The sequence below is a fragment of the Gopherus evgoodei genome, chromosome 9, assembly GCF_007399415.2.
Source record: "Gopherus evgoodei ecotype Sinaloan lineage chromosome 9, rGopEvg1_v1.p, whole genome shotgun sequence".
Classification (NCBI taxonomy): Eukaryota; Metazoa; Chordata; order Testudines; family Testudinidae; genus Gopherus; species Gopherus evgoodei.
The window spans coordinates 81,279,546-81,306,179 of record NC_044330.1 but is presented as its reverse complement, the minus strand read 5'-3'; the positions used below and the strand labels follow the sequence as shown (position 1 = coordinate 81,306,179).

At 43.8% G+C, this 26,634-nt stretch overlaps 1 protein-coding gene across 2 annotated transcripts; it reads right to left on the bottom strand.

Moving 5' to 3' along the window:
• Positions 1 to 10,043: 10,043 nt before the first annotated feature.
• Positions 10,044 to 21,188, bottom strand: HMGN5 (high mobility group nucleosome binding domain 5). Of its 2 annotated transcripts, none has more exons than XM_030574311.1 (6): positions 20,871 to 21,188; positions 19,065 to 19,094; positions 17,418 to 17,447; positions 15,711 to 15,761; positions 11,852 to 12,009; positions 10,044 to 10,718 (listed from the first exon to the last, which is right to left on the bottom strand). In XM_030574311.1, exons 1-5 carry the CDS (start codon positions 20,883 to 20,885, stop codon positions 11,857 to 11,859), a joined length of 279 nt encoding a protein of 92 aa, XP_030430171.1. In that variant the 5' UTR covers positions 20,886 to 21,188; the 3' UTR covers positions 10,044 to 10,718; positions 11,852 to 11,856. The 2 variants fall into 2 exon arrangements, with proteins under 2 accessions (XP_030430171.1, XP_030430170.1); XM_030574310.1 differs by having other exon boundaries at positions 11,866 to 12,009; positions 20,871 to 21,183.
• Between the last annotated feature and the right edge of the window lie 5,446 nt (positions 21,189 to 26,634).

Sequence of the window (26,634 nt, the reverse complement as noted above, 5' to 3'; positions counted from 1 at the left end):
GGTCCGGCTGATTGCAGCTCTCACTGGCCACTCATTGCTGCTCCAGGCCTATGGGAGCTGCTGGAAGCGGCACCTCTTCCAGCAGCTCCCATTGGTCTGGAGCAGCGATCCGCGGCCAGTGGGAGCCGCGATCAGTCGGACCTTAGTCATCTCTTTTCCAAGCTGAAAAGTCCCAGTCTTATTAATCGCTCCTCATCTGGAAACCCTTCCATACCCCTAATAATTTTTGTTGCCCTTTTCTGAACCTTTTCCAATTCTAGTATATCTTTTTTGAGATGGGATGACCACATCTGCACGCAGTATTCAAGGTGTGAGTGTACCATGGATTTATATAGAGGCAATATGATATTTTCTGTCTTATTATCTATCCCTTTCTTAATGATTCTCAACATTCTTTTTGCCTTTTTGACAGCCACTGCACATTGAGTGGATCTTTTCATAGAACTATGCACAATGACGCCAAGATCTTTTTCTTGAGTGGTAACAGCTAATTCAGACCTCATCATTTTATATGTATAGTTGGGATTATGTTTTCTAATGCGCATTACTTCACATTTATCAACATTGAATTTCATCTGCCATTTTGTTGCGTAGTCACCCAGTTTTGTGAGATCCTTTTGTAGCTCTTCGCAGTCTGCCTGGGACTTAACTATCTTGAATAGTTCTATAACATCTGCAAATTTTTCCACCTCACTGTTTACCCCTTTTTTCCATATCATTTATGAATATGTTGAATAGGACTGGTCCCAGTACAGACACCTGGGGGACACCACTATTTTCCTCTCTCCATTCTGAAAACTGACCATTTATTCTTACCCTTTGTTTCCTATCTTTTAACCAGTTACCAATCCATGAAAGGACCTTCCCTCTTATCCTATGACTGCTTACTTTGCTTAAGAGCCTTTGGTGAGGGACCTTGTCAAAGGCTTTCTAAAAATCAAAGTACGCTGTTTTCCCTTGTCCACATGCTTGTTGACCCCCTCAAAGAATTCTAGTAGATTGGTGAGGCATGATTTCCCTTTACAAAAACCATGTTGACTCTTCCAAATTATGTTCATCTGTGTCTGACAATTTTGTTCTTTACTATATTTCAAAGATCCAAAGATTCTAAACAAGGATGTCGGATGAGGACCCTGAGCACAGGGGAAAGTGCTGGACTAACAAGTGTCAACACTTAAGTCCTCTGGTTTTCTACAGAATAGATGCAATATGGGAAGCAGCAGCAATAATGCAAGCCTCTCCTTCCATATCAATATGTCAGAGGAACCTAGACTAGCCGTGAGATGGCAGTTTAGTCTGTCTTCAGACATTTGTGGTAGTGATTTGTGTGATGTGGAAATCTGACTGTGATCTGAATGGAGAGGATCAAATTCTGAGACTAACTGAAGAGCCATCAAATAATAACTTTCAGCCACTACTACATTGGGTTCACACTAGCAACTGGTATATTTCTGCTCCATATTATCAATCCCCAGAGCCACCTAGTCTCCTCCTCTGAAAACAATCATCACAAATTATATTTAACTTTTACCAATGAAATGGTTCAGTATTGCCTCCATTCCTTAATTTTACATTTCACTGCTGTATAGTTATCTCCTTTTTATTTGTATTGTTCTTTAGATTGTCTGGAAACATTGAAGATGAGTCCACCCTTAAGTGAAGGTGTCTTTATGGGTGTTAGGTTTCACCTTGATTTCTATTCTTTTGCAGTACAGCTTTCTAACTTCGGGTTTTTGTTTTTGTTTTGTTTTGCGAAATACTTGTCTGATATTGTCTGAGTCATAAAAGTACACCACCACTTTCACCTATGAATTTCCATGACACATTAACTGTTTAAAGGAGCTTATCCATCTATAGCATTCAATACTCAGTACAGATTCAATAATAAACTCTCATGGGATCCCTTACTAAAGCACCACGTTGTCATCCTCTATTTCCACTGGCTAAGAAGAACTAAATGGGGAAGATCTGGAGTGGGTTGAACAACATACTGTTTCCTTCCCTCCTTCCTGCCATAAGTCTGTAAAGTCAAGCTCCACTGTTGTGAAGGGCACTGGAGCCAGGACAGTAGGGGGCACAGCTGAGAGACTGACACACTTCCTCACATTGTCCTTACTCCATCCTTTAAACCCAGGGCATTTCAGTAGTGTAAGATACTGATGACTCCTTCACCCACCCTACTACCTTGTTATGACCTGGTCCCCTCTCACCTTCAGGGGATTGGGACAGCAGTTGGCAGGAAGACCACAGTGGCATGGCACTCTCATGAAATGTGAGGGGCTCCTGGCTAGACGATAGGCCTCCATGGATGTTCCAGGATCTGTGAAATACCCCTATGGGTCTCAAGCTACCTGCAAGTTTCAAGGTCTGCAGCCTGAGAAGCTCCATGGGAGGCAACACTACCAATGGGACATTTGAAAGAAACTCCATCATTTTCAACTCCTGGACACACATTTCTTCTTTCACCAGGTTTACATGGGTATAACTCTGTTAACTACATAGGAGCTACTTTTGATTTGAGTACAGAATCGGGCTAATCTAATGTCCTCATTCCTATGTAGTCTTTTCCCACAAAGGGGACAATATGGCCCTAAGAATGTAGCAACTCCCGAAAGCATTCCTTGTTTTCTGCCTTTTTTTAATCAATTAGTTCTGTATTCACTTTCCTTTCTTGTCATGGTTCCTTCCTCATGGTCAGAGTGAACACACATCCCATAAGACTTCAATGAAAGGTTACTGAAGCACCATGAGAGTCCCTTGTGTGTTGTTACAATTGACTTTTATAGTAAAAAAAAGAGAGATTGTGGTTAAGCACCATCTACTTCAAACTTTATGGGCCTTGTCTCTTGTGTGGTGATTGTACCCTACTTTCCTAACTGCCCCATTTGTAGAGTTCCAGAACTCTGCCACTAACAGACACCAGGAAGACAAGTCTGTGGTTCCTTTCTCCCACTTTTAAAATACCACCTCCAGAACTCAGAGCAGTGCTGAGACATGGTCCATACTCTTTTTGGCCGTTCTGACTGCATGCCTCCAAAGTGACCAAAGAAACTTCTGTTTTCCCCATTTGGACTGATTCTGTTGAAAAACAACACATTAAGGGAAGGTTTAGAATATGGAAATTCCCAGCTAATCTTTCTCCTACAATATTATCAGATCACCTTGAAGTAAATTCACTACCACACTGCAGTTACATCCCCAGTCACATTATTATTTGAAAGGCAAAATACAAATAGTAATGTGGAACAAGCACATTGTCTAAAAATTATTATTAAACCAAGCCATCTGATGGATCTCCCTAGAAAGGAGATGGGGAATCTGAACTGGTACCATGCTCGCTACAGACTTGCACTGAAATTGTTTTGCTGTCCTCTTGATATAGTAACACTTTTTCTCTAGATTGGTGCTGACAATGTTTCATTTTGACTCGGTAATGTAGTCACCACCACTGAGTTGCATCGGAAGCACTTCGCTGCCATCTTGACATTATGTTATTTCTCTAGACCTAGGGTGACCAGATGTCCTGTTTTTAAGCCCTTCTGCAGGTGTCCTGACTTTTTCTTTAAAATGGGCAAATTTTCCTGTATTTTCTGTCCCTCTCTCCCCACCATCAGTACTGGCATGTCCTGCTGCTGGCCAGATCCCTGTTCGCCAAATGCTCGCCCACCAGTGGTGAATGGGGGGGTCCAATAGTGAACAATGGGGGTGGATGTGCAAGGCTGGTGATGGGGCACAACTGCAGCTTTTGGGGCTGGCCACTTCCCCTGCTGGTCCATCAGCACAGCCCCTGCTGTGAGCTGGCTCTCAGCCAGCAGGGCCCCACCCCCATCACGTTTCTGCCCAGGAATGACTGCGAGCTGCGGTGGCTGGTGAGTATGGACAGGTGCCAGGTGGCAGCTAGTTACGTGTCACCCCTGCTGACCACCCATCAGCCCTTTATGTGCTCCCCTTCTTGCTGTCCTTTCCCTGCTTTGCCCCTTCACCCTCCTTCAACCATGCTGCTCCTCCTTATCCCCTCGGTGGGGCACGTCCCACTCCCAGTGCTGGGTGGAGAACCAGCCCCAGGTCAGAACACTCAGCTCACTAGCAGCCTGGCCAGTGGGTTCCTTCCTTCCTCCACTGCCTCTTGCTGGGCCAGCACCCTAGAAAGCCCAAGACCCATCAGCCTGAGGCACTGACCAGGAGGAGCCAAGGCCAGGAGGAGCCAAGCCCTGCATGTGCCAAAGCCCCGCCAAGCGCTGGCACGGGGAAGCCTCCTGCTCCTCAACTAAGCTCTGGAGTGATGGGGGGGAGGGGAGGAGAACGATTTCCAGCCTGTTTGTGCCCTGACCCTGCAGGCTCCACAGCAGCCCCCCCCGCAGGGGCTTAGCACCCTCTTCACACACCCTGAATCCTGCCCCCAGGGAGCACACGGCTGCTCTGTCCCTAGGCACCCTCCCCTGCTGAGCAACCTCTCTGGCCCGGTTTGCTGAAGCTCCTGCAGTCAGGTTCCCTGGACCCTGGTGCACAATGCATCCTTAGGGCATAACTCCTTCCTGCCTGTGTTGTAGTTGGGGGGACAGGAGGCAGCTGGGTTATGTCGGTGGCCAGCAGCAGCCTGGTGTTAGCTGCTTTTTGACACTGTGCGGGCAGGACATGACAAGCTGCTTCTAGCCATGTGGGGAGAAGAAGAGATGAGCTCTGCAAAGACACAGGCCAGGTCATCCCTTCCCCTTCCCCTTCCCCCCTGTGGCTGGAAGCAGCTCCCGTCCCTTCCCTCCTGCACAGTGCACAAAGGCTGCTGCTGGCTACAGTCTGGTTTGAACCCTGGCAGAAATCTAGGGAAGGGGGACATGTGACCTGCATCCCCCCCCCCCACATGTTGCCTTGGGAAGACTCAGCACCAGGAAGCAGGGGAGGCAGGTCCATCCCAGGGGCCCAGCAAGTATGAATGGTGGAAAGCATCGGGCAGGGTCAGCTGGTCACCCCGGGTGAGAGAGGTGTATGGCAATGTGTGTGTGTGTGTGTCACTTCTCCCCATGTGAACCCCTAAAGTCTTAGAAGGTAAATAAAAAGAATCCAACTATGCAGTATTTCTTTTTAACATGGGCTCAGTCAACTCAATGTTAATTTGAATGTTTGTACTGTACAGTTCTGATTGATTGCTGTTGAACTTGCTTGAATACGAGTAATCTTACCTGGTGTCCTGTATTCAGCATAAGGAAATATGGTCACCCTATCTAGACCTGAATTGACACCCTTTCATCCTCACACCACATCATCTCCACAACCTTGTACTCACAATGCAGATGTGCTATCGTATCTAGACGAAACAGAATTTGCTAAGTAAGTGGTGGCAGCCTTAATTCAGAAGTTTTCTTTAAATCTCAACCTTAATGTTTCAGAGGTTTTATGTTTATTAAATGAAAACATCAATAGCCGCTAGTTTTTGTGTTTACAAGGAATTGATTCTTGTCAAACTGTGCCTATCTGACACTGATTAATATCTAAATATTACATTCTGCTATTCTGCATTTACTGTTTCATTTTAAAATCCAAGTCCATACTTACTCTTATACACATCTTGTATAATAATTCAAGTGCTATAATGGCATTTTAGCACTGTAAATTGCTGCCAACCTGACCTTAAATCTATCCTGCTGGCTAACATTAACCACAACGCTTCAGAACTGTTGCTGTACGTAGCCTCATACATCCATTCATTACATCATATTTTTTCTAAGATCTTTATTTTTAATAACAATAACTGAACTCCCACATGTTCAATTATTGCTGGCAACTCCGTGACTCTTTCTTAACAGACGTTAAAGACGCAACATCAAATTCTTTTTGCTCTGGGTATTGCAAAACTAAATCAATCCTCTACACCTATGGAAATAAGACTCATTTAAAAAAAAACACAAATCACAATAAAAGGTAATGATTGTCTTCTCCTTGCATTCCTGCTGAGTCATCATACTTGAATTTATTGCCACCAGTCTGTTCCATATAACTAAAAAATGTGTATCCATCTGATTGTCAGTTTAAAGACTTTCTTTCCCTTTGGACCTGATCTATATATACCATAAACCAATCAAGAAAGCGCTAGATGTCAAAGTGGTGTTTGCTTTTCAAATCAGTCAACCAGTGTCCAAATGGCAGGACCAACTAGGGATGAGGATTCGTTAGGAGAAAAGTAATCTGTTTACTTTGTGCAACTTCTCTTGAGTGCAAGTTTCTATAGCAAAGCCATGAATAACACACAAGGAGATTTTTCTGTAAAAATTCTCAAGCAATTTTCTTTATTTGTTGGAAACATGGAATCTGATGATTGCTATTACTATAGAACCAAGAACAACTCTTACATTAGCACCAAATAGGAGGAAAGGTACAATACCAAACACACATACAGCGCTGTAACAGTCTGGATATTGAAATGCAGAGATATGACTTGACATAGAATGACCATAACTAGCACATGTACACCCTGGCATATGAATGGCCCTAACCTAGAATGAAAATATTATATTCTTTATGCCTACAATTATTTAGATCACAAGACTTGAAAGCACTTCACTTTAAGCAAATACAGGTTAAATGTGAAGGGAAAAGTTTGTGTTTTGGTTTGAAGAAACATCTTGTATTTCTAGCAAATCCAGTCCAGATATTTTAAGTTAATTTTAGAAGAAATAATCTTGTAAGGTATATTGCATACATGGTACTATATTACTGTTTTTTCAGATGTGCATAAGAACATAGTAGATTTTCCTCTTATGGAATTCTGGACCTGCTCCAGAGCCCACTGAAATCAATGGGAGTCTTTCCATTTGGAATGGAGTCTTTGGATCAGGTCCTATGTGACATGGGTTCATCCAAAGAATAGGCCACCCAGAACTGTGGTAGAACTTTACTTATTCAAAAATAGGCTCAATTCAGAAAGCATTTTTCATTTGCAGAATTGTAATGAATTATCTTCTGGCTGGTTATCACTTCTTAAATTTAAACACATACTTCCAGTGACAAAGATAGAATACTTTTAACTTTTATGATGTTCATCTAAGTAACTAGATGAATACTAGAATTTGTCATGTACCCAATATCCTTTTATGAGAGTGCCAGTTATGAAATACTATTTTGCAATAAGTTTGGAAAACTAGTAGCTATCACTGGAACCATTCCTTGAAATGAGAAAGATAATTAGTATAATTTATTTATCTTTCTCCAAATAAATATTCTATGGTCCAGCCAAATATCTGTAGAACGAGACAGCAACATTTTTGGCAAACATTGAGGGTGTATTTTAATTTAGAAGATAGTTCACAATATAGTCTGATCTATAAAGCGCCTGGAATCTTTACCCCTCTCCCCATACCATACTGCTGCCATTTGAGATCAGCAAGAATGCTTGAGTTGGATCTGCCTTAGAATAAAAGGTGACCAGGCATTCTCTGTAAGGGTCTCTTCCCTTTGCAATATTCTCTCCTCAACCTGTTCCAAAACAGCCCAAATAGATTGACAGGCACACATAAAAAGTCCATCTGTTTCAGTGGGCATTTGTGAAGGACTGAGGCAGCAGTGGGTGGGATTGTCTGGTGGGGTGCTGGTGGTTAAAACACTATTAGAGGTCACATGACTGATCAGATGAGGTGTGATAGGGTGAAGGGAAGAAGAAACACTGCTGCCTTGATTGATGTTTGGTTACTTCTGTGGTGTCAGGTTTTGAAGTGTATGTATGGCTTCCCAGAGCTTTTGATAGGCACCCACTGGTATGGAGTTTATTCTGAACTAAAATCAAAATAGTTTATAAAGATCCAAAAGACAACCTACTCCCCTCTTTCACCAGCTAAATCTAGTAATATCCCTTGGCTGAGCTATTGGTGATTATTCAGTAATGAACGGGATATTTTGTCACTCACAGGAGTTCTGGCCTATCAGTTGAGAGACATCAGCTTCTTCCCCTAGGCCATTATCACATACTTGAGGAGACAAAGTGGTGGACCCGCTGTGTTAGAAGAATAAAAACACAAGTATTCTTTCTCTTGGGAGTTTTTCGTATGGGAAGGAAAGCTCAGGTCCTAAACCATTTACAATCCTTCTTAGTAAAGTTGGGAGGATACTAAAATACTAGTGATTGAAGGTGATCTGGGGAAATTTCAACTATTCATTTTGAAACTTAATAGTTTTAGCTACTGGCTACCATTCTTTTAAGCCACTTCTACACAACTGAACAGCTCTTTGGGGCAGGGCCCATGACTGTGTTATAAAGATCCTTTGGACAATACTGCAATACAAACCAAATAATAATGACATCAGATAAATGGGTTAAAAATCATGGACATTCCAAGGCTTGTACTGACATATAGGGAAAAGTTAAATTCTGTCTACAGCATTGACTTTTAAGAGTGACCTGGCAACACACATAAATTGGAGCTGTCTATATGGTTTGGCTGCTGTTGCTTCTTTATGATTCAGAAAGAAGCTCAAGAGGTTGTATCTCTCTGACCACAACCTCACTTGTTCTCTGGTCGGTTAGACAAGAATTGAATTTATAATGCAGAAAAGGCAAGGAATAGCACAAGCCCCATTCCCGCTAAGTATCACTTCTAACTGTTGACACTTCGGTATAATGGTAATGTAAATGGGGACCTTGAGTACAAGAATGATGAGGAGGGAGGGAGAGAAATACTAACAAGTTCTGCAATTTATATGCAGTGTAGTAAAACAGGTTAGTCACGTAAATATCCAGTAAAGATTCTGTTTAGAGAGCTGCAACTTATTTATTTACTAAACACACCTAATACACCCATCCGTTTGTCTGCAGTTCTGACTTTGCACACTAAGGGCCAAATTCACAAATCCTCATTTTGTCCTTCCCATCTCTTATAAAAATAAATCTAGAAGTGCAGAACACATTCTGTTCTCATAAGCTGTATGCTTTATCTGTTTCTTTCTCTGCTGTACCAAACCTAGATTTTCAAAGGCTTATACTAAAATGTATCATGTCAAGTAATTTCTTGTATTTAAAAAACAACAATACAAGCACATAGTATTTTGTGCTTCTGCTTGCTAGATTGTCTTATACAGTAACGGTTTTAAATTCTGCACTGCCAGTCATTTTGCTTCTGACTAAATGTGATATATCTGGCCAACTGTGTGGAAGGAGCCTTTTGAATAAAAGGAAACTTTAGGAGGAAAATTTAAAATATCCTTGATATACAGTCACATGCATAAAATTAGGTAGAAAACTATTATTATTCCATACAAACCCTGGCCCTGAGCCTAGTTACTGGTTTCCAATTTAACGAGGCTGACACTAATCAGGAAGAGTGTTGCATTAATGGAAAACATGTTTTTGCACCTGTGCGCCTCCTACTAGAGGAGAGTAAAGGGGCTTATAAAAGAATATCATGAGGACACAATACATTTTTAAATAAGTAAATTATAAACAGTTGTGAAAGTTCATAATTTTATCCAGTGCTATAGAACATTCCCCTAGCACTACAGAAAGCCCTTTCTTACTATTGAGGGTTTGAGTTAAACTGTTTAAGCCTCTATGCAGAAGCTTGTGCAATGGTCTTACAGCAAGGAGGACCTTAGAAAACATACCAGAGGGATAGGCAGGTTTAAGTTAAATAGGTTCTGCACTTTAAATTTGGGAAGATTAATCATCCTAACTTCTAAAATGGTTATGCCATATATTTTAATAATGCCAAGTACATCATCTTTGCTTAAATGATAGAAGTAGCTCACAGGCATTAGCATTTGTGAAATAGGACATAAATCTTCACGTGAAGATGTAGAACCAGATATGCTGATTTACACCAAAACTCCATAAAAACCAATGTAGCTATGCCAGCTCCACCAACTGAGGATATGGCCCATAAAGTGGTGTTTGTCTACACAGCTGGAGAAAATGGCTTAGAGGCCCAAGCACTGATCATGTTGTGAATTCAAGCTCATCACCTATGTTTTTCAAGATAACGCATTGTGCTACTGACCACCTTTAGGAGACTTATTACTTTTCCAGCAATACAAGTTTACAGCACAAGCAACAAACCACAATCAACTTTCGAGGAGTCTTTTTTATTAAGATAAATCCAGCAAAATTCCTAACAGTGGGTACATACAACCAACCTGCCCTTTTAAAAGAAATGTTTGTATTTCATTTAAAAACATGATTACACTTTATTTTTTTCTCCAAAACTGACAAAATAAAGTTACATTTGGGAAACAGATTTCCAGCTCCTAGGATTTTCATGAAAATATCTCACCTTCTTTATAAAAGCAACCCACAGAACCACTGGAATGTTTAACTCAGTTATTTGTTTTGAGACCTCCCCACTTTAAGAAACCATACAACACATACAAGGGTAAAATTAAAATCTGAAGTCTGTAAGCATGACTTACACAAAAAGGGACACACTGACAGAAGTCGAAAGCTACCACCACTTATTCTTTCCATGTACCATACAAACTATTACAATCACAAAATTTAAAAACAAGGATTTTTTTTTTGTTTTGTTTTGTTAGGGATTTAATTCCCAAGTAACCGAGATGAAGATGTTCCATAATTAAATTCATGCTAAAAAAACCTGCATTTATAAAATAGTTGATAAAAATATTCCTCTCTGTTAACAATACAGCATGGAGGTATGGATACCAGATGATGGAGATATAGGGCAAGGTTAACATTACTCGGACTTGGCTTCCTTATCATCGGATGCTTCAGCAGCTGGTGCCTAAAAGTGTTTGGGAAGAACAGAAATATTACATTTTCACTCTAGAAAAGCCCCATTCTAATCTGCCTGCTGAACAGGTTAGTTTGCAAAAAACATACCTAACTAGAAAGAGATACAAAATTATTCAGGGAGATATAAACACACTGGAATCTTGGTAGATAAATGTTATAAATTTTAAAACAGGATTGATCTGCAGTTAACACTGCAATATTAAGGTAAATCCAAACAGGTGGAGATTTGGAATATTTTTGAGATTCACATTAACCATATGCTGGTGGCAGGATACAAGACCTCATTTCTATAGATCAGAAAGGAAATCTGAAATGCATATGTAAAACTGCAGTGATCTGCTTCCCTTTTGTCCAACTTTTTCAAATATAGTTCTTTCAACTGGTTTTCAAAAATGTTCTTACTGCAGAACAAACTTAGCTAAAAACAGATTGCACCTGCCCCTTAAAAAAATACTCACAGCCTTTGAAAGTCACTTCTGCACATACTGCGCCAATATTCACTTTTTATCATACAGGCTGTTGAGTCAAAAAGTCATTTTCTTTAAAGGTATTAAACAATACAAAGATGTTCAAGACTTGAAGAGAGACCTTTTTGAACTGAAATCTTGTATACTAGAAGCAGCATGCTGGGAGAGCGGGGGAAGAGGGAGAGAGAAGAATCACCCACACATGATATCTATTCCACATCCCTCTTTCTCCTCCACTCCCAGCCCAGAATAAATTTCCGCACAGAAACAAACCTGCAATAGGCCCTACAGAGTGGAACCAGCATAACAGGATTCGGAGAGGCTGCACAGAGTATGCATATACCCTGCACAAAGCCCAGCTCAGGGTGGGAGAGGGAACACATCAGGGGATCTGCAGCTACCTAGGTCTTCTGGTTCTTCCCTGACCCAATGAGAGAAAGGAAAGCATGAGGCCACAGAGCAGATGTGTGTTTGAAGAAAAAGTTCTCTCACTGCTTCCAGAAAGAGGCCTCTATTGCCATTATCGCTGCCGGCCCTTACCCAATAGATATCAATTAATTATGCCACTCTCTGAAAGGTAAGAGGAATCCTTTGTCTCTGCAGCTGCAATAAAAACAAAGTTGTTGTGACTATGTTTTTTAATATATTCACTCACTGCAGTTAAGGTACCTCATTAGTTTTGGTATCTCCATTTTCAGAGTGGTTTTCTTCTTTAGCATCATCTTGCTTAGTTTCATCTTTGCCTTTGGCTCCCTTCTTCCCTTTTGCTGCTGCCTTTTTGTCCTCCTTTTTATCATTTGCTGCCTTCTCTTTCTGTTAATCACATGAACAAAAATGTATGATAGATACCCACAAAACTGGAGATTGCATTAAAGCATCAATGTTTTCAAGTCTAAAGTTTGTATAACTTACTACTACTTATCGGAAATACAATTAACGAAGGTGAGGTGTACCAGATGAAAATTTCTATCAAGAAATCCTTTATTCTCTATCCTGTCCTTGATATACTACTGGGAATGAATAATCTAGAGAAACAAGGTCAAAGGTAGCTATGTCTGGGGTTAAAGGAATTCCCATTTTAAACATAAATTTTATTAAGTTAGCTAAAAATGTTGGTGAGCTTGCATTTTGGCTGTTGAGCTGCCTGCCAAAAGACATTAAAAAAAAAAAAAGACTAATCTAAGAGCGTGCACAGTCAATGGAAACACTAGAATTCTTCAGAGATTTTCTAAACATAAATTAGGAGAGAGAGAGAAAAGCTGAAGTCACCAAAGAATATTGCAGAGTATTCCTTGTTGTTCCAAGCAATATATATCATGTATGAGTTGGGTAAATTCAACAATCACTACAGATATAAAGAAAAAACATTGAAATTACGTTTTAATGCATATTACAATAATTGCAACTTTTTACATGGGAGACGCAATTAAATCAAAAGAAGGAAAAAAGTCCTCTGACACCATAACTTTGAAGTACAGTAACTCCTCACTTAAAGACGTCCCGGTTAACGTTCTTTTGTTGTTACGTTGCTGAACAATTAGGGAACATGCTCATTTAAAGTTGTGCAATGCTCCCTTCTAACGTCGTTTGGCAGCCACCTGCATTGTTCACTGCTTGCAGGAAGAGCAGCCCATTGGAGCTAGTTGGTGGGGGCTTGCAACCAGGGTGTACTGGCAGCCACCCATCAGATCCCCACTCCCCTAAGTTCTCTGAGCTGCAGCTGCCCAGCAGGCCAGCAATTGCCGCATTGAGCTGTCCCTCCCCCACCACTATGTGCTGCTCCCGCCCTCTGCCTTGGAGCTGCTCCCAGAGACTCCTGCTTGCTGTACGGGGGTAGGAGAGGAAGTGGGAGGCTAATGTCAGGGTGTCCCCCTCCCCCCTGCTCCTGCACCCCGCTTACCCCATTTCTATAGAGCAGGGGGGGACACGACAGGGCTCAGGATGGAAGGAGCTTCGAGGAGCAGCTGCGTGTCAGCAAGCTGATCTAATTAACAAGGAGTGTACTTAAGACTGGGGTCAGCTACTTAAAGAGGAAATGTGCATCTCTCGCTCTCATGTCTCTGTCTTCTATGCTCTCTCCCCTCCCTCTATGCCTCCTCCCTTGTACATGAACAACCAGTTAACCCTTGAGGGCTCAGCCAAATGCTAGTTCCTCATTTAGCAGTAAGGCATTCCCTGGGAAATATCCCACCCTCTGACTTCACCATCTCAACCCAGCTTCACAATCATTATCGCTGTGTACCAGTATTAAATTGTTTGTTTAAAACTTATACTGCGTGTGTGTGTATATGTATATACATAGTCTTGTCTGGTGAAAAAAATTTCCCTGGAACCAAACCCCCTCATTTACATGAAATCTTATGGGGAAATTGGATTCGCTTAACATCATTTCGCTTAAAGTCGCATTTTTCAGGAACATAACTACACCGTTAAGTGAGGAGTTCCTGTAACAGCCTCTATACTTTTGGATCAAACCACTGCTTCATAATAGTAAATACCAAGACTGCCACTGATTTCAATTCCAAGGATTTGCACCTGAGTGCCAAAACTACTGATTATACTAACCCTAACATCATCTTCCACTCCAAAAGACAGAGGAACCATGAATCTTTGGAAAATTACTGCTCATTAGAAATCCTTTAAAGAAGGTGTGGTCTCAGAGATTACAATTCATGAAAATATCTATTTCTTCAAGAGACAACGTGAGTGAGGTAATATCTTTTATTGGACCAATTACCTCACCCACCTTGTCTCTCTAATGTCCTGGGACTGACACAGTTACAATCATACCTATTTCTTCAACACTTTTAGCTTAGCAGTGTATGGCAATTACTTTATACTAACATGGCAAAACTCACTAAATGGGACCATTTGTATAAACCCTCAAGAGACCTTCATAAAGGTTAATAGGCTAAAACATTTGCCCAGAACTATGGGTGTGGAAGGTCCACTTTATGGTATCTCTCTCTCCCACCACTTCCGAAACAAAAGAATGGTAGTGGTGATCTACCTTCATAGGACCTTCCTTGTGGAGTCCCTTCCATAGGATTGGGGATTGATGGCTGAAGAAAGGAATCCATTCCTGTCTCTCTCCCACACAAAACTAATGGAGTTTTATTAACCGTTCCACAGCTCCCTCTTTACTGAGAAAGCACCATCTTAAAAGAGGTTCCAGGAGCAGCCAATGGATGGGGATTCCTTGGTTGCACAACTCTTATGGAGCCATGCTGTCAGGGAATCTGACTGGAGACAAAGGATCTCTACACAGAAAGCCATAGCCTGCTAGGGTCCCACGACATCAGTGTCAATCCCTGGCTTCTGGGGACAAAACTAGTGGCCATTCTGCAACATTGGTGTGTGATAGATCTCTCTCCAGAACAGAATGATCCCGCACAAGGGAATCCAGATGGAGTTTTTCATTCCCAGGCTGCCTCCTGCAGCTGTTTCTATGGGAGGAGAGACAATGTCATTTTACTAATTTATCCTGAATGGATGGGAAGCACAAAGATGGCAACACCAGCTGATTAATACATCATGATTTTTTTTCAGCCCTACTTTATTTAATATGGAGATATTTAAGAGGATGAAAGTTATTCTTATAATTATAAACAAAAAGCTGTTAAAAGAATGTTTAGGATGAAAAGTTAAGCACAGTTAAGGATGCAAAATTAAATTGGACAGTGCCAGAATTACAGTAGCCTCTGCAGCCTACATTTCATCCCCTTGTGTGTACATATTGATAGCCTTACCCAGCATCTCCTCGGAGTCTCTGAGAGAGCCACGAACAGAACCCAGCTTTTCTGGGTCCAAGTCCCGTGCCTTACAAGAGAACATGCTCTTTTTCCTTGCAACTCACTACTTCATTCACTGTGCAATGAATGAGGCACTACTCTGGGAGAACAAATAGTATGTGATCATTTAATTAGACTGCATCACGATGCAGGAAAAAAATAGTTTTGCTAACTTCATTCTCAGAAAAGGTATATTTGCTGAACATTTTAAAAGAAATATCTAGCCTGAGGAGGAGATAAAGCGTGGAAAATTTTAATCCCAGTGGTTAAAGTCTGACAAATTAATAAGCAACTGAAAATAGGGCCTTATTATGTAAGTGTAAAGCACACTTACTTACTCATAGGCATAGCTACCAGCATTGCCTACAATTATGGTTCTGTGGTCTCTATTCCACACATATTGTTAGGAGAATGGTGCTTTGAACAGTCTCCCATGGCAAGCAGTGAAAGAATCATCACAATTTGTTTAAAATTTCATCAGACAAATCACTCAAGATTTTACCATAGGCAATATTCCTGCACTAGCAGTAGGACAGAAAAGAACACTCAATAGCTCTTTGCCATCTGTAATTTCTAAGATACTGATGGAGATTTCTCTAATTGGCCAAAATACATAATCTCATTAAAAATATTAAAAAGCTAGTTGACCTGCAATGTGCTTTATTCCTGTAAATATGTTTTGAAAAAGAAAACTGCGGTATTAAAGAGGTCTTAAATATTTACCTTAGGTGCTGCCTTTTTGGGCTTTGGCTCTGGTTTAGGTGGAGCAGGTTTCTGTACAAAAAGCATATAGTAAAATAAGAAATATACCACCTGAAGAGCACTACAGTGGTCGTATTAACAACCTCAACATACTTACTCTGTACGCAAATTTAAAACATATGAAAAGCATACATGCAGGGCTATATGCTCCCCTGTATATAAAGGACCAGAAAAGAATACGAACCATAATCATTTGCAAGACTGAGATATATAAATTAATATTTCAGAGTAGCAGCTGTGTTAGTCTGTATCCGCAAAAAGAACAGGAGTACCTGATTAACATCCTATACAGCAAACAGGGAAAGATTAAGACTGAGCTCTCATGTAGCCCACGAAAACTTATGCTCAAATGAATGTTAGTCTCTAAGGTGCCACAAGTACTCCTGTTCTTTTTATAAATTAGTATGTCATTTCACTCAAATACATGAGGAAAAAATGAAGTATGTGGAAGTGGTTATGGCTAAAATATTTAGTAGGTACATGTACTGTGTCGGGAGAGATGAGAGTCCTGCACTATTACACGTGACAGCATTTTAAATCAAGATCCACAGGATGTGGAAATGGACACTAAACTTTTCTCAAGTCTCTTGCCATCTGAGATGACGTTTACCTCTGTCCTTTCAGAGGGTTCCTGGTATGCATAGGTATCTTCTGTTTTACCACAATGAGGTGCAACTTTTCACCAATATGGCAGCATTCATTTACATCTCTACCCCGATATAACGCGACCTGATATAGCATAGGTTCGCATATAGTGCGGTAACCCTGGGGCTCTGGCTGCTGCGGGGAGCCCTGGGCCCTTTAAATCACCACTGCAGCCCTGCCTCTGCTACCCCAGAGCTATGGCAGCAGGACTCAGCTGGCGATTTAAAGAGCTCGGAGCTCTGGCCGCTGTAGGGAGCCCTGGGCTCTTTAAATCACTGTCAGAGCCCTGCCGTTGTTACCTCGGGTCTCTGGCGGCAGGGCTTGGGTGGCGATTTAAAGGGCCTGGGGCTCCCCACTGCCGGAACCTTGGACTCTTTAAATCACTGCTGGAGCCCTGCCACCACTACCCCAATATAACAGGATTTCACCTGTAATGCAGTAGAGATTTTGGCTCCTGAGGACCGCGTTATATCGGGGTAGAGGTGTACTTTGTTTCCTGTTGTAATCTCCTTGATTACAACATTGATCCCAATCCTTTGAGTGTTCTGCACATGGAAGAAGACTCCCAGGCATAGAGCATTTACAGGAATGGGCTTATATAGTACTTTGGCTTTGCCCTTAACCTTCCTGTATTCAAACTGCAAGCCCTCTTTGGTATTTGCAGATCTTGGGCCTCCAGTCTGCAGTTCTTTTTCCCAAGAGCTGTGCTGCTGAAATCAATGGGACTACACTTGTGAGTAAGGATTGCAGGATCCAGCCATTCCTGAATGTGATGTTTTTTGTGTCAAACTAGCATAGTGGCTTTATCTCACATGTAAAATCTGCCAATAGATTCTGCAGTATATTGGTACACAAGCCATGGAATCATGGAGTATGAGTTTTATTTTTAAATGTAACTGTGAACACATATCTACCTATATAGATATACTCTCCTCATCAGCATGAGGTTCTTCCTACTCCAATCTTCCTGAATTGTCATCATCACATACATCACAAATTCAATTTAAAAAAAAAGATACTCACAGCTGATAATCTAGCCGACCTTCTTTTTGGCTGCATAAAAGAAAGAGGTGTCACTAAAATTTAAAGAAAGAGCCATACGTTCTCAGAATTATATCATCATCATAAAATAATTTGATGCAACCATTAGTTAATGAAGCATTAAAACAAATACCAAGATCATTTATAGAGCTATGGATGTAATAGGTTTGCCTTTTTTTAAAAAGCAAAACAGAATTACTATTTCTTTCACCATTTCCCCCCTTTTCACCAAACCCAGGTAAATAGTAAGGAACCAATACAGTAAGCTCCTATGCACAGTTAGATCTCTGTGCCTAAGAGAAGCAGTCTTCAAGACTGTAGCCTAAGGACCACATTTAACCTGAAACTGATGATCTTTGGCTGTGGAACTGCAAATTCTCCTGTACCAGGAACAGCTCTCTAAATCTCTGCATGTTAGATCATCAAAGCTCCCAGTTTCAGACAGCTTAACAGCTGGGATAGGCAGTGAATTCTCCAAAATGTCTCATGTTATAGTCCAATGGACTGGACCCAGGGTTTCATATCACCTGATATTTCATTCCTGACACCCAGAACCTGCATCAAAATCTGCTAGCACAGACCCATGGGACTGTGCACACAGACAAGGGTCTGTGCAAGCAGATACATCTATGGAAGTTGGGGGCCTCAGTTAGTAATTTCTTTTAAACCAGTGGTCTCTAACCTTTATAGGCACAGGATCACTTTTTGAATTTAAGAGCAACCTAGGATCTACGCCGCCCCTTCCGAGGCACTGCCCTGTCCACTCCATCCCCTCTCCCTCCCTTTCTCACTCTCCCCCACCCTCACTCTCTCACTTTTACCGGGCTATAGAAAGGGGTTGGGATGCAGGCTCTGGGCTGAGGTCGAGGGTTTGGAGTGTGGGAGGGGGCTCTGGACTGATCCTGGGGCAGGAGGTTGGCGTGCAGGAGGGGGTGAGGGGTGCAAGCTCTGGGAGTTTGGGTGCAGGAGGGGGCTCCGGGCTGGGGCAGAGTGTTCAGGTGCAGCAGTGGTTATGGGGTGCTGGCTCTGGGAGGGGGCTCAGTGCTGAGGCAGGGGGTTGGGGTGCAGAAGAGAGGTACAGGGTGCTGGCTCCGGGCTGGGATGTGAGAGGGGTGCAGGCTCCTGCCGGATGGCACTCACCTCAGGTGGATCCCGGTCGGCAATGCAGTGGGGCTAAGGCAGGCTCCCTGCCTGTCCTGGCCCATGCCACTCCTAGAAGCAGCCAGCACGCCCCTGCAGGGAGGAGGTCACGTGGTTCCGTGCGTTGCCCCTCCCTGCAAGCACCACCCTACAGTTCCCATTGGCTGCAGTTCACCGTTCCTGGCCAAGGGGAGCTGCAGGGGCAGTGCTTTCAGGCAGGAGCAGCACAGAGACAAATCCCCCGCCCCTGGGGCCACAGGGGTATGCTGGCCGTTTCTGTGGCACAGGACCAGGGCAGGCAAGGAGCCTGCCTTAGCCCTCCTATGCTGCTGGATTTTTAGCAGCTGGAGATCATGATCAACTGTCAGAAGCTCCAGGATTGACCAGTCGATTGTGATCTACCCCTTGGTGATCAATGTTTTAAACTGTTTACCACTACACAAGTTCTGAGAGAAATAAGTTTGCTTTATTAAAATTTTATAAACCTACCTCCTCCTTCACCTCGCCTTCAGCTGCAGCCTACATACAAAAATTAAAAGAGGAAAACATAAAAGATTTGCATTCTTTACAGTCATGAAGCGGAAATTATGCCAAATGCTAGCAAACAGGCATTTGAAAATTATAGCAGTGACCAGAAAAAGAAAGTCTGTAAAAATGAAATTAATGCTGGACCTATTTTAAGTGTGAGGTTGGAAAATACTAACACGCCATTTTCTCTAAATAAGTCTACATGCAGCATGGGGAGACCTACTAAAAAGTAAACTCACGAATTTCAAATATATCACAGTCAATTTTATCTTTTTGTCCGAGTTCACCAGTTAAAACAGCTCTCCTTGGTTTCATATCTCTGCTGTTTCTCTTAGTACCAGCTTTTCTCCTTGCCCTTCTACCTTGTGCACTTTTTAGCCATACTATCCTTGGCAGTAAATAAAGTCTGCAAAGTGATCAAGCAAAAAAAAAAAAAAAAAAGGTGTAACTTCTCCTCCATCTTTCCCACAGCTAAAAACGTGCAGCTGTGCTTACAAGTCAGATCAGTGCAAGAGCCTAACCTCACTTCAGAGTTCCCAGACAAAAGACTACAACTCCCAGAATGCCTCGGACTCCTACTTTTGTTAAACGTCATTGCGTCAAAGCGTCCCCACATTTAAAAAGTTCCCGCCAAATTACCTGCAACAACAAGGTCGTTGTCAGCGCTATACAAGGACAAGGCTCTACTAGCTTCGCCTAGAGGCATCCCACTTACACTAGGGGGAAGAGACAGCAGCAGTTGGATGGATGGATGGGGACGTGCTTTAGTTCCCTCAGGATTAGTGGGAGGAAGGGAGGCGTTTCAGATATTACAGCACAGGCTACACCCAATTCCAGCACACCCAGGGAAATAAGAGCCCTCAGCAAGTGTATTTCTCAGAGGGCAGGGAATGCCCGTGTCGTCACTTGATAGCAGAATGCTTTCAAATTGCAAACATGCAACACAGATAAATGAAGGGGGGATGCTGAGATAACCAAATGTTTGACCCTTAAAATGCACACTCAGGCAAAGCTGTACTGCCGTCTGCTAGGCGGCAGCATTTTAGCTGTTGCAATTTTAGGGGGCAGGCTGCCCCTTTGCAAACAGCTCTGGGCTTGCTGAAGAGCGAGCTAGGGAAGCCCAGCTGCTGAGCAGAGCCAAAGTTACTAATTCTGGTTGTGAATCCTTCCCAGCCCCTCTTCCCTTCAAGGACAGTTTCAAACTCTGCGCCGCCTAATGGCTCCAAATTACCATTGCACAACCATCTGGTATGACAAGAAGTGGGAGAGAAAAAAAAAAGGGAGAACAAAGGCAAACGCAGGAGAAAGAGGCACCGTTTAGACTCAAATTCTCCCAGGCAATGGCCCAATCAACACTGAAATGCCCTCGGCGATTAATGGGAAGGTTCTGGCTGTCCAGCCGTGCGCTTTTCGGGGCGCTTGGAGAAGCACAGCCTTCCGTGGCTAGCTCTGCCTGCCTGTATTCTCCATAGGGGCAGCAGCAGCACTATGGCTGTTTGTAATCCAGCATGGAGACACTGCTTAGCCTTCTCCTTGCGAACAAAACAGCCCAAAGTGAACTCAGACGCTCCCCTGCTCCCACAGATGAGCCCGACCGCACATTCTAATCATCGCCCTTCAGTTCCAGCTCCACTTTAGGACATGCACAAAAAATTAATATGCAAAAACTCTACATACACACGCATAAATTATAGATATTTTTGCAAACGCTCCTCTAATCTCTCCCCTTCATTCCCCATTTATCTTCCCCCCTATTTTTGTACTTACCTTTCTTTTGGGCATAGTTGCACCTTAATAGTTGATTGCAAAATAGATAAGAGATCTATTAAAAAATAAATGCAATCACAAAACAAAAAACTGTTTCAATCGTTCTTCAAAATTGCCAAAAAAAACGTATAAGGGACCAAGAGTTAATTGCAGCAGAAACTGAACAAAAAAAAAAATCCCCCCCTCTTTATTGCAAACAGTAAAATACACCAACACGCAACCAAACTGCATGAATGGGGAGCGCGAGATGGGTCCAGCCTGAGAGTGACGCACCAGCTGGCCAATGCAAGACTCAGGCAAGAGCAAGGGAGGCGGGGCCGGAGCCTTAGCCCGAGAGAGACTCGCAGCGCACGCAAGGGGAAGCTGCTGGCTGTACGCTGTCTGCGCAGGGGAGCCGGCCTAAAGCGCTCGCTGAATAAGGCTCCCGTCCCCAGCCCGATGGGGGAGGTAGCGCAGCGGTGGCCTGCCCGCCTGTGCTGGCGGGGGTGCCTGGTGTCGGCAGACAGGGGCTCGCTGGGTGGCGGGAGGGGGTCTCCAGGCCGTGTGCGCCGCGCTAGGGAGCCGCAGCGGGCCCCTTCCCTCCTCCCCCTCGCTCACATCCCCCCAGAGGCTGTGACAGAAACTTCCCTGAAAGTTACCACGGGCAGCAGGACTGGGTCTGCTCGTCCCCGAGCCCAACAACATGGCTGCCTAGCCAGCTGCACCTTCCCTCCCCCGCAGGGCCTGGAGCCCAGCAGAGGGGGCAGCAAGGGAGGAAGCAGCCCCCCCCCTCGCTCCGTGCCATGGGCTTGGGGGCCATGGAGGGAAGAGAAATAATGGGCTGTCTCGTGCCGTTGGTTTTGAGGCAGGGCTCCCTCCACACCAGCTCCCATGGGGGCTTTTGCTTCCACTCTCCTGGCACGACATGGCAGGGCTCCCCTGCCAATTTGTGTTACTAGGATGGAGGCAGCCTGTGGCTTTGCACACGGTGCTTTATGCTGGTAGAATGAATCCTGGTGACCCTGCCCTGCCAGCCTACCTGTTGAAAAGCATTGTCACGTAGTTTCATTGCTGTGGGAATATGTATATAGTGCGTGCCATACCCTCCTGCAGGTATGCTGAATCCTTTTCGGGTCCAGGACTGGCACCAGTTACATTGGTAAGGTGTTGGGGGTGGGGGTGTTAATTATATTTTGTGCTTTCTAGATCACAAGGAATTGCATATTAAGTTGACAAATGGCTATATTTGGGGTGTGGCAAGTCCCCTGCCTCTCCTCTGACTCCTGAAAAAAGCAGTTGCTTTCTTTAAGACATGCAAAATCTTTCTGTATCTTCCTCTAATGTTGGAGAGTATGGTAGAGCAGCCGTCGTCATGAAGGATTCAAAAGCAATTCACAACCTACTGAAATTTGGAATATTGTTCCAAGCACACTTCTGGAGTGGAAGGGCCAGGTATTTAAGGTGGGTCCTGTGGTGAAGTCTCAGATACAGGTTGCTGCTGTGGTTAAGTTCCACTGATGATTCCACAATAGCTAATTGACACCATTCACTTCAGGATTTCTGCCCATTCAACCTGCATCCTTCAGTGGTAAAAGCATGCAGGCACAGGCCCAGGTCTTCAAATGTATTTAGGCTCCTAACTTCCATTGAAACCAACCTAAGATCCTCTGGGGTAGCTTGTGAATATCCTAATGACTTTAAACTGGGACCCATGATCATATGAGGCTTCCTGTGTGGTTGAGTGTTTTAGAAACCATAACACATTGGGTTAGTTCCACAACTAACTTTTACATTATGTTTATTGTGCTTTTCTTTTCACCTTGTTTTACAAAATATTTTGATTTTTCTGAAAATGTTCATGGAACAAATTGATTTTAATCACTAGGAAATTACTTTTCCCTAGATACTTCTTCAGTCTATTGTTATGCTGGAACGTGTTAATGGCTGTCATGAAATGGGGCTTTGATCTATAGACAATCACAGACCTCATTAATACTGATGGGTATGCTAAGCACCCTTCCTTCAAACTAAATAAAAAGAACAATTAAATATCCCTTGAAGATAGTGATAGCTGCAAACAATCAGAAGCCACCTCCCAAGGCAATGGACAGCATAGCAAAGTAATCAAGCAGTATGGACTAAGGGGCTTTCCTGAGACTAGTTGCAAGTGCACAGGTGAGGGGATTGATTGGTAGTAGCAGTATGCATCTTTGTGTGAGACAGAAAGTGTGGCTATTGTAGCTGGAGTTGACAGTACCTTAGGTGGAGTTAGCACAGGGTATGTACTGCGGGGGGGCGATGGGAGAAAATCTCCTGTCGACTTACCTTACTCTTATCAGAGGTAGAGTACAGGGGTCAACTGGAGAGTGATCTGTGCCCGATTTGGCAGATCTTTACTAGAGCTGCTAAATTGACTGCCGGTGGCTTGATTTCAGAGCCTGGATCCCTTCTGTAGTGTAGATCTGCCCTGAGAGAAGCAATTGTGAGTGTTGTGACAGACATTGCAACCACATGCAATATCTTTGTGGATTGTATTGTATTAAGTGTATGAGTGTTTTTATATATCACTCTGGGCCAGGGAATGTATACAACTCTGGAGGGGTCGGGGAATTGCCACAGCTTTGCTAAGAGCCAAGAAAAATGGGGGGTGATTAAGGTGAATCACTTAGATTATAAACATCTCCAGAGAGGTATCACCTCTGGAAGAAACTTGCATAAACTGGTTTCTTGAGAAACCAACAGAGAAAGAAAGGCCTTTTGATATAAAAACACTGTGTTTAAGCTGACTTCAGTCTTCTCTCCAATCCAGCAAACAAATGGGACCTCCTGGCCAAAGGCGCCAAGCCTTGCAAGTGTGGATGGTAAGTTGCAGTGCTGTAAAGCCACCACCAGTGCTGCAACTCTCCAGTGTAGCCAAGCCCTCCGAGGTGGCAGATCCTTGTTCAAATGCCTTGTTCCAAGGGTTGGAAAGACTTTGGCTTACCAGAGTCCCATAAGACTGATAGGTGACCTTTGGTAAGCTTTTAACATGTGTATTGTTTTTATTTATTTTTCTGTGTTTTCTCTGTAATGTTTTTATCTTAATAATAAATAGGCTTGCTTAGAAAGAGCTGTGTGGTAATTTGTAACTGCTGGCAATACACTGTTCATAGCCTTTGGAGAGCAAGTGTTGGCCTTTAGACAGACTGACTTGCTGGAGATATTGCAGCATAAGGCAGGGAGCAGTGCAGGTTTAAAATCTACCAGTCAGAAGGGAATGGAACAAGGGTCCCTGCCCAGAAACAGGTGACAGCTGGAGACCTGAGACCAAACTAGAAACTCCTGGAGTGGATCATGGAGGAAAGGGATACAGGTGCAATTACCCTGAAATTGTGACAAAGCGTGTCCCTGGGAGGAAGATGAGACAGAGCTTCTTTTGGACACACTGCTTGTAGGAAAAGCAGACTTGGGCTGCCTGCTGTTATTTATTTGTATTATGATCATGGAAACAGGACTTTGTGTACATTCTTTGTAAATAAACACATTTGCATCAAAGAAGTACCTGAGTTGTAGTGTCAATTTCTCCTTCCAGTGGAAGCAGCCTGGCAAGTCCCCAAATATTGACTGACCACTTGGGCCAAAAGGGGCAACAATATGATTGTGCTATACTCAATGCATTTTGAGTCAGCCATTGGCCAAAGACGGTTTCAGATTAAAGAGTGCCAGGTGTAAGAATAAGTGTCCCAACACACTCAGGCCCTGATTCATAAAGGGACTTTGGTGTTGTGACTTTCAGCATTGCAACGCCTAATTTTTAGGCATCCAGAAAATCACAGGAACAATTCTGTGATCCACAAAGGCACCCTATACAATGGAAAGAGATAAGTGTCTTACAACGTGATTCACAAGGCCAGTATACTAGGTGGGGAGCCACCTAGCTAATGGGAGATGCCAATGACAGGAATATGTACTAAGCTCTGCCCCTCTCTCATAGGGGCTTCCCTGCAGCCCAACTTACGTGCCTGTCTCTGCTAACGATTCATGAACTGGGGAAAGATAGGTGCTACTCCATCTAACTCGTGTGTGGGGCCCAATCTGGTAGGCATGCTCTCAGACCAACTAACTCCACAACCAACAGCTGTGGCAGTGGTAGATCTCCCTTACAAACTTTAGTCCAAAGGAGGAGCACTCAACCAGAATGCAGAAAACCACTGGTTTGAGTTCCCAACTCTGATGATAAGGACAAAAGCATTTGAACAAGGATATGCCACCTCTGAGGGCTTGGCTACACTGGAGAGTTGCAGCCCTGGTGGTGGCTTTACAGCACTGCAACTTACCGTCCACACTTGCAAGGCACATACAGCGCTGTATCTCCCTGGCTACAGCACTGCATGTACTCCACCTCTGCCTGGGGAATAATGACTGCAGCGCTGGTGATGCAGCGCTGCTTCGCCAGTGTGGCCACCAAAAGCACTGTTATTGGCCTCCAGAGGTATTCGGAAGTATCCCAGAATGCCTGTTCAGCCACTCTGCTCATCAGTTTGAACTCTACTGCCCTGGCCTCAGGTGACCCGCCCTTTAAATGCCCCGGGAATTTTAAAAATCCCCTTCCTGTTTGCTCAGCCAGGTGTGGAGTGCAATCAGTGAATCTTTCCAGGTGACCATGCCTCCATGCGCCAAACGAGCCCCAGCATGGAGCAATGGCGAGTTGCTGGACCTCATCAGTGTTTGGGGGGAGGAAGCTGTGTAGTCCCAGCTGCGTTCCAGCCGTTGGAATTACTATACCTATGGGCAGATATCAAGGGCCATGCTGGAAGGGAGCCATGACCAGGACGCGCTGCAGTGCAGGGTTAAAGTGAAGGAGCTGCGGAGTGCCTATTGCAAAGCCTGCGAGGGAAACCGCCGCTCCTGCGCTGCCCCCACGACCTGCCGTTTTTACAAAGAGCTGGACGCGATACTTGCGGATGACCCCACCGCCAATCCGAGGACCACGATGGACATTTCAGAGCAGCGGGGGGAGAAGGAAACCGAGAGTGAGGGTAATGGAGTGGGGGTAGACATCCTGAAGTCCCAGGAGGCATGCAGCCAGGAGCTCTTCTCAAGCCAAGAGGAAGGCAGCCAGTCGCAGCAGCCGGTACTTGGTGAAGGACAAGCAGAGGAGCGGGTTCCCGGTAAGCGGCTTTTATTTTCAAGATGGAAATGTTTCGGGAGAGGAGGGAGGGTTAGCGCTGCATGCATGCATGCCTAGATGTGGAGTAGCCCATTGATGTGGTCTATCACAGTTATGGATCACTCTGCCAGAGAGAATCAAAAAGTGCAGGATGGAGGGAAAGGGAAAGCAGGATCCTCCAGAGAAACGCAGCGGCCAGGAAGAAAAGCACAAAGCAGCTGATAAGCATCCTGGCGCACCAAGCAGACTCTATCCAGGCGCTCGTAGCCATGCAGGCAGAGCACTACCACGCCGGCCCCACCCCCGTCCCAAAGCTCTTTCCCTTGTGCCTCAATGTCAGCTCCAAACTCCCCTCTCCAGCATCCAGGTTCTTACCACCACCAGCTGCCTCCAACACCTGTACGTTCACCATCCAGCCCTGAGACCTACGACCCTCACCCTCTACACTCAACCCCCATCACCAGGCAGTATAGGCATCCTGAAGTGCAGTAGTCATTGCACAGCACTCCAGACAGGACATATTCAAACCTGTGACTGTACAGTTCTCCACCACACCCCCCTGCCCTTTTAGGTTCCCAAAATGTTGTGTCTGTCAAGAAAGTTATTTTCTTTTCAATAAATGAATTCTTGTCTTTG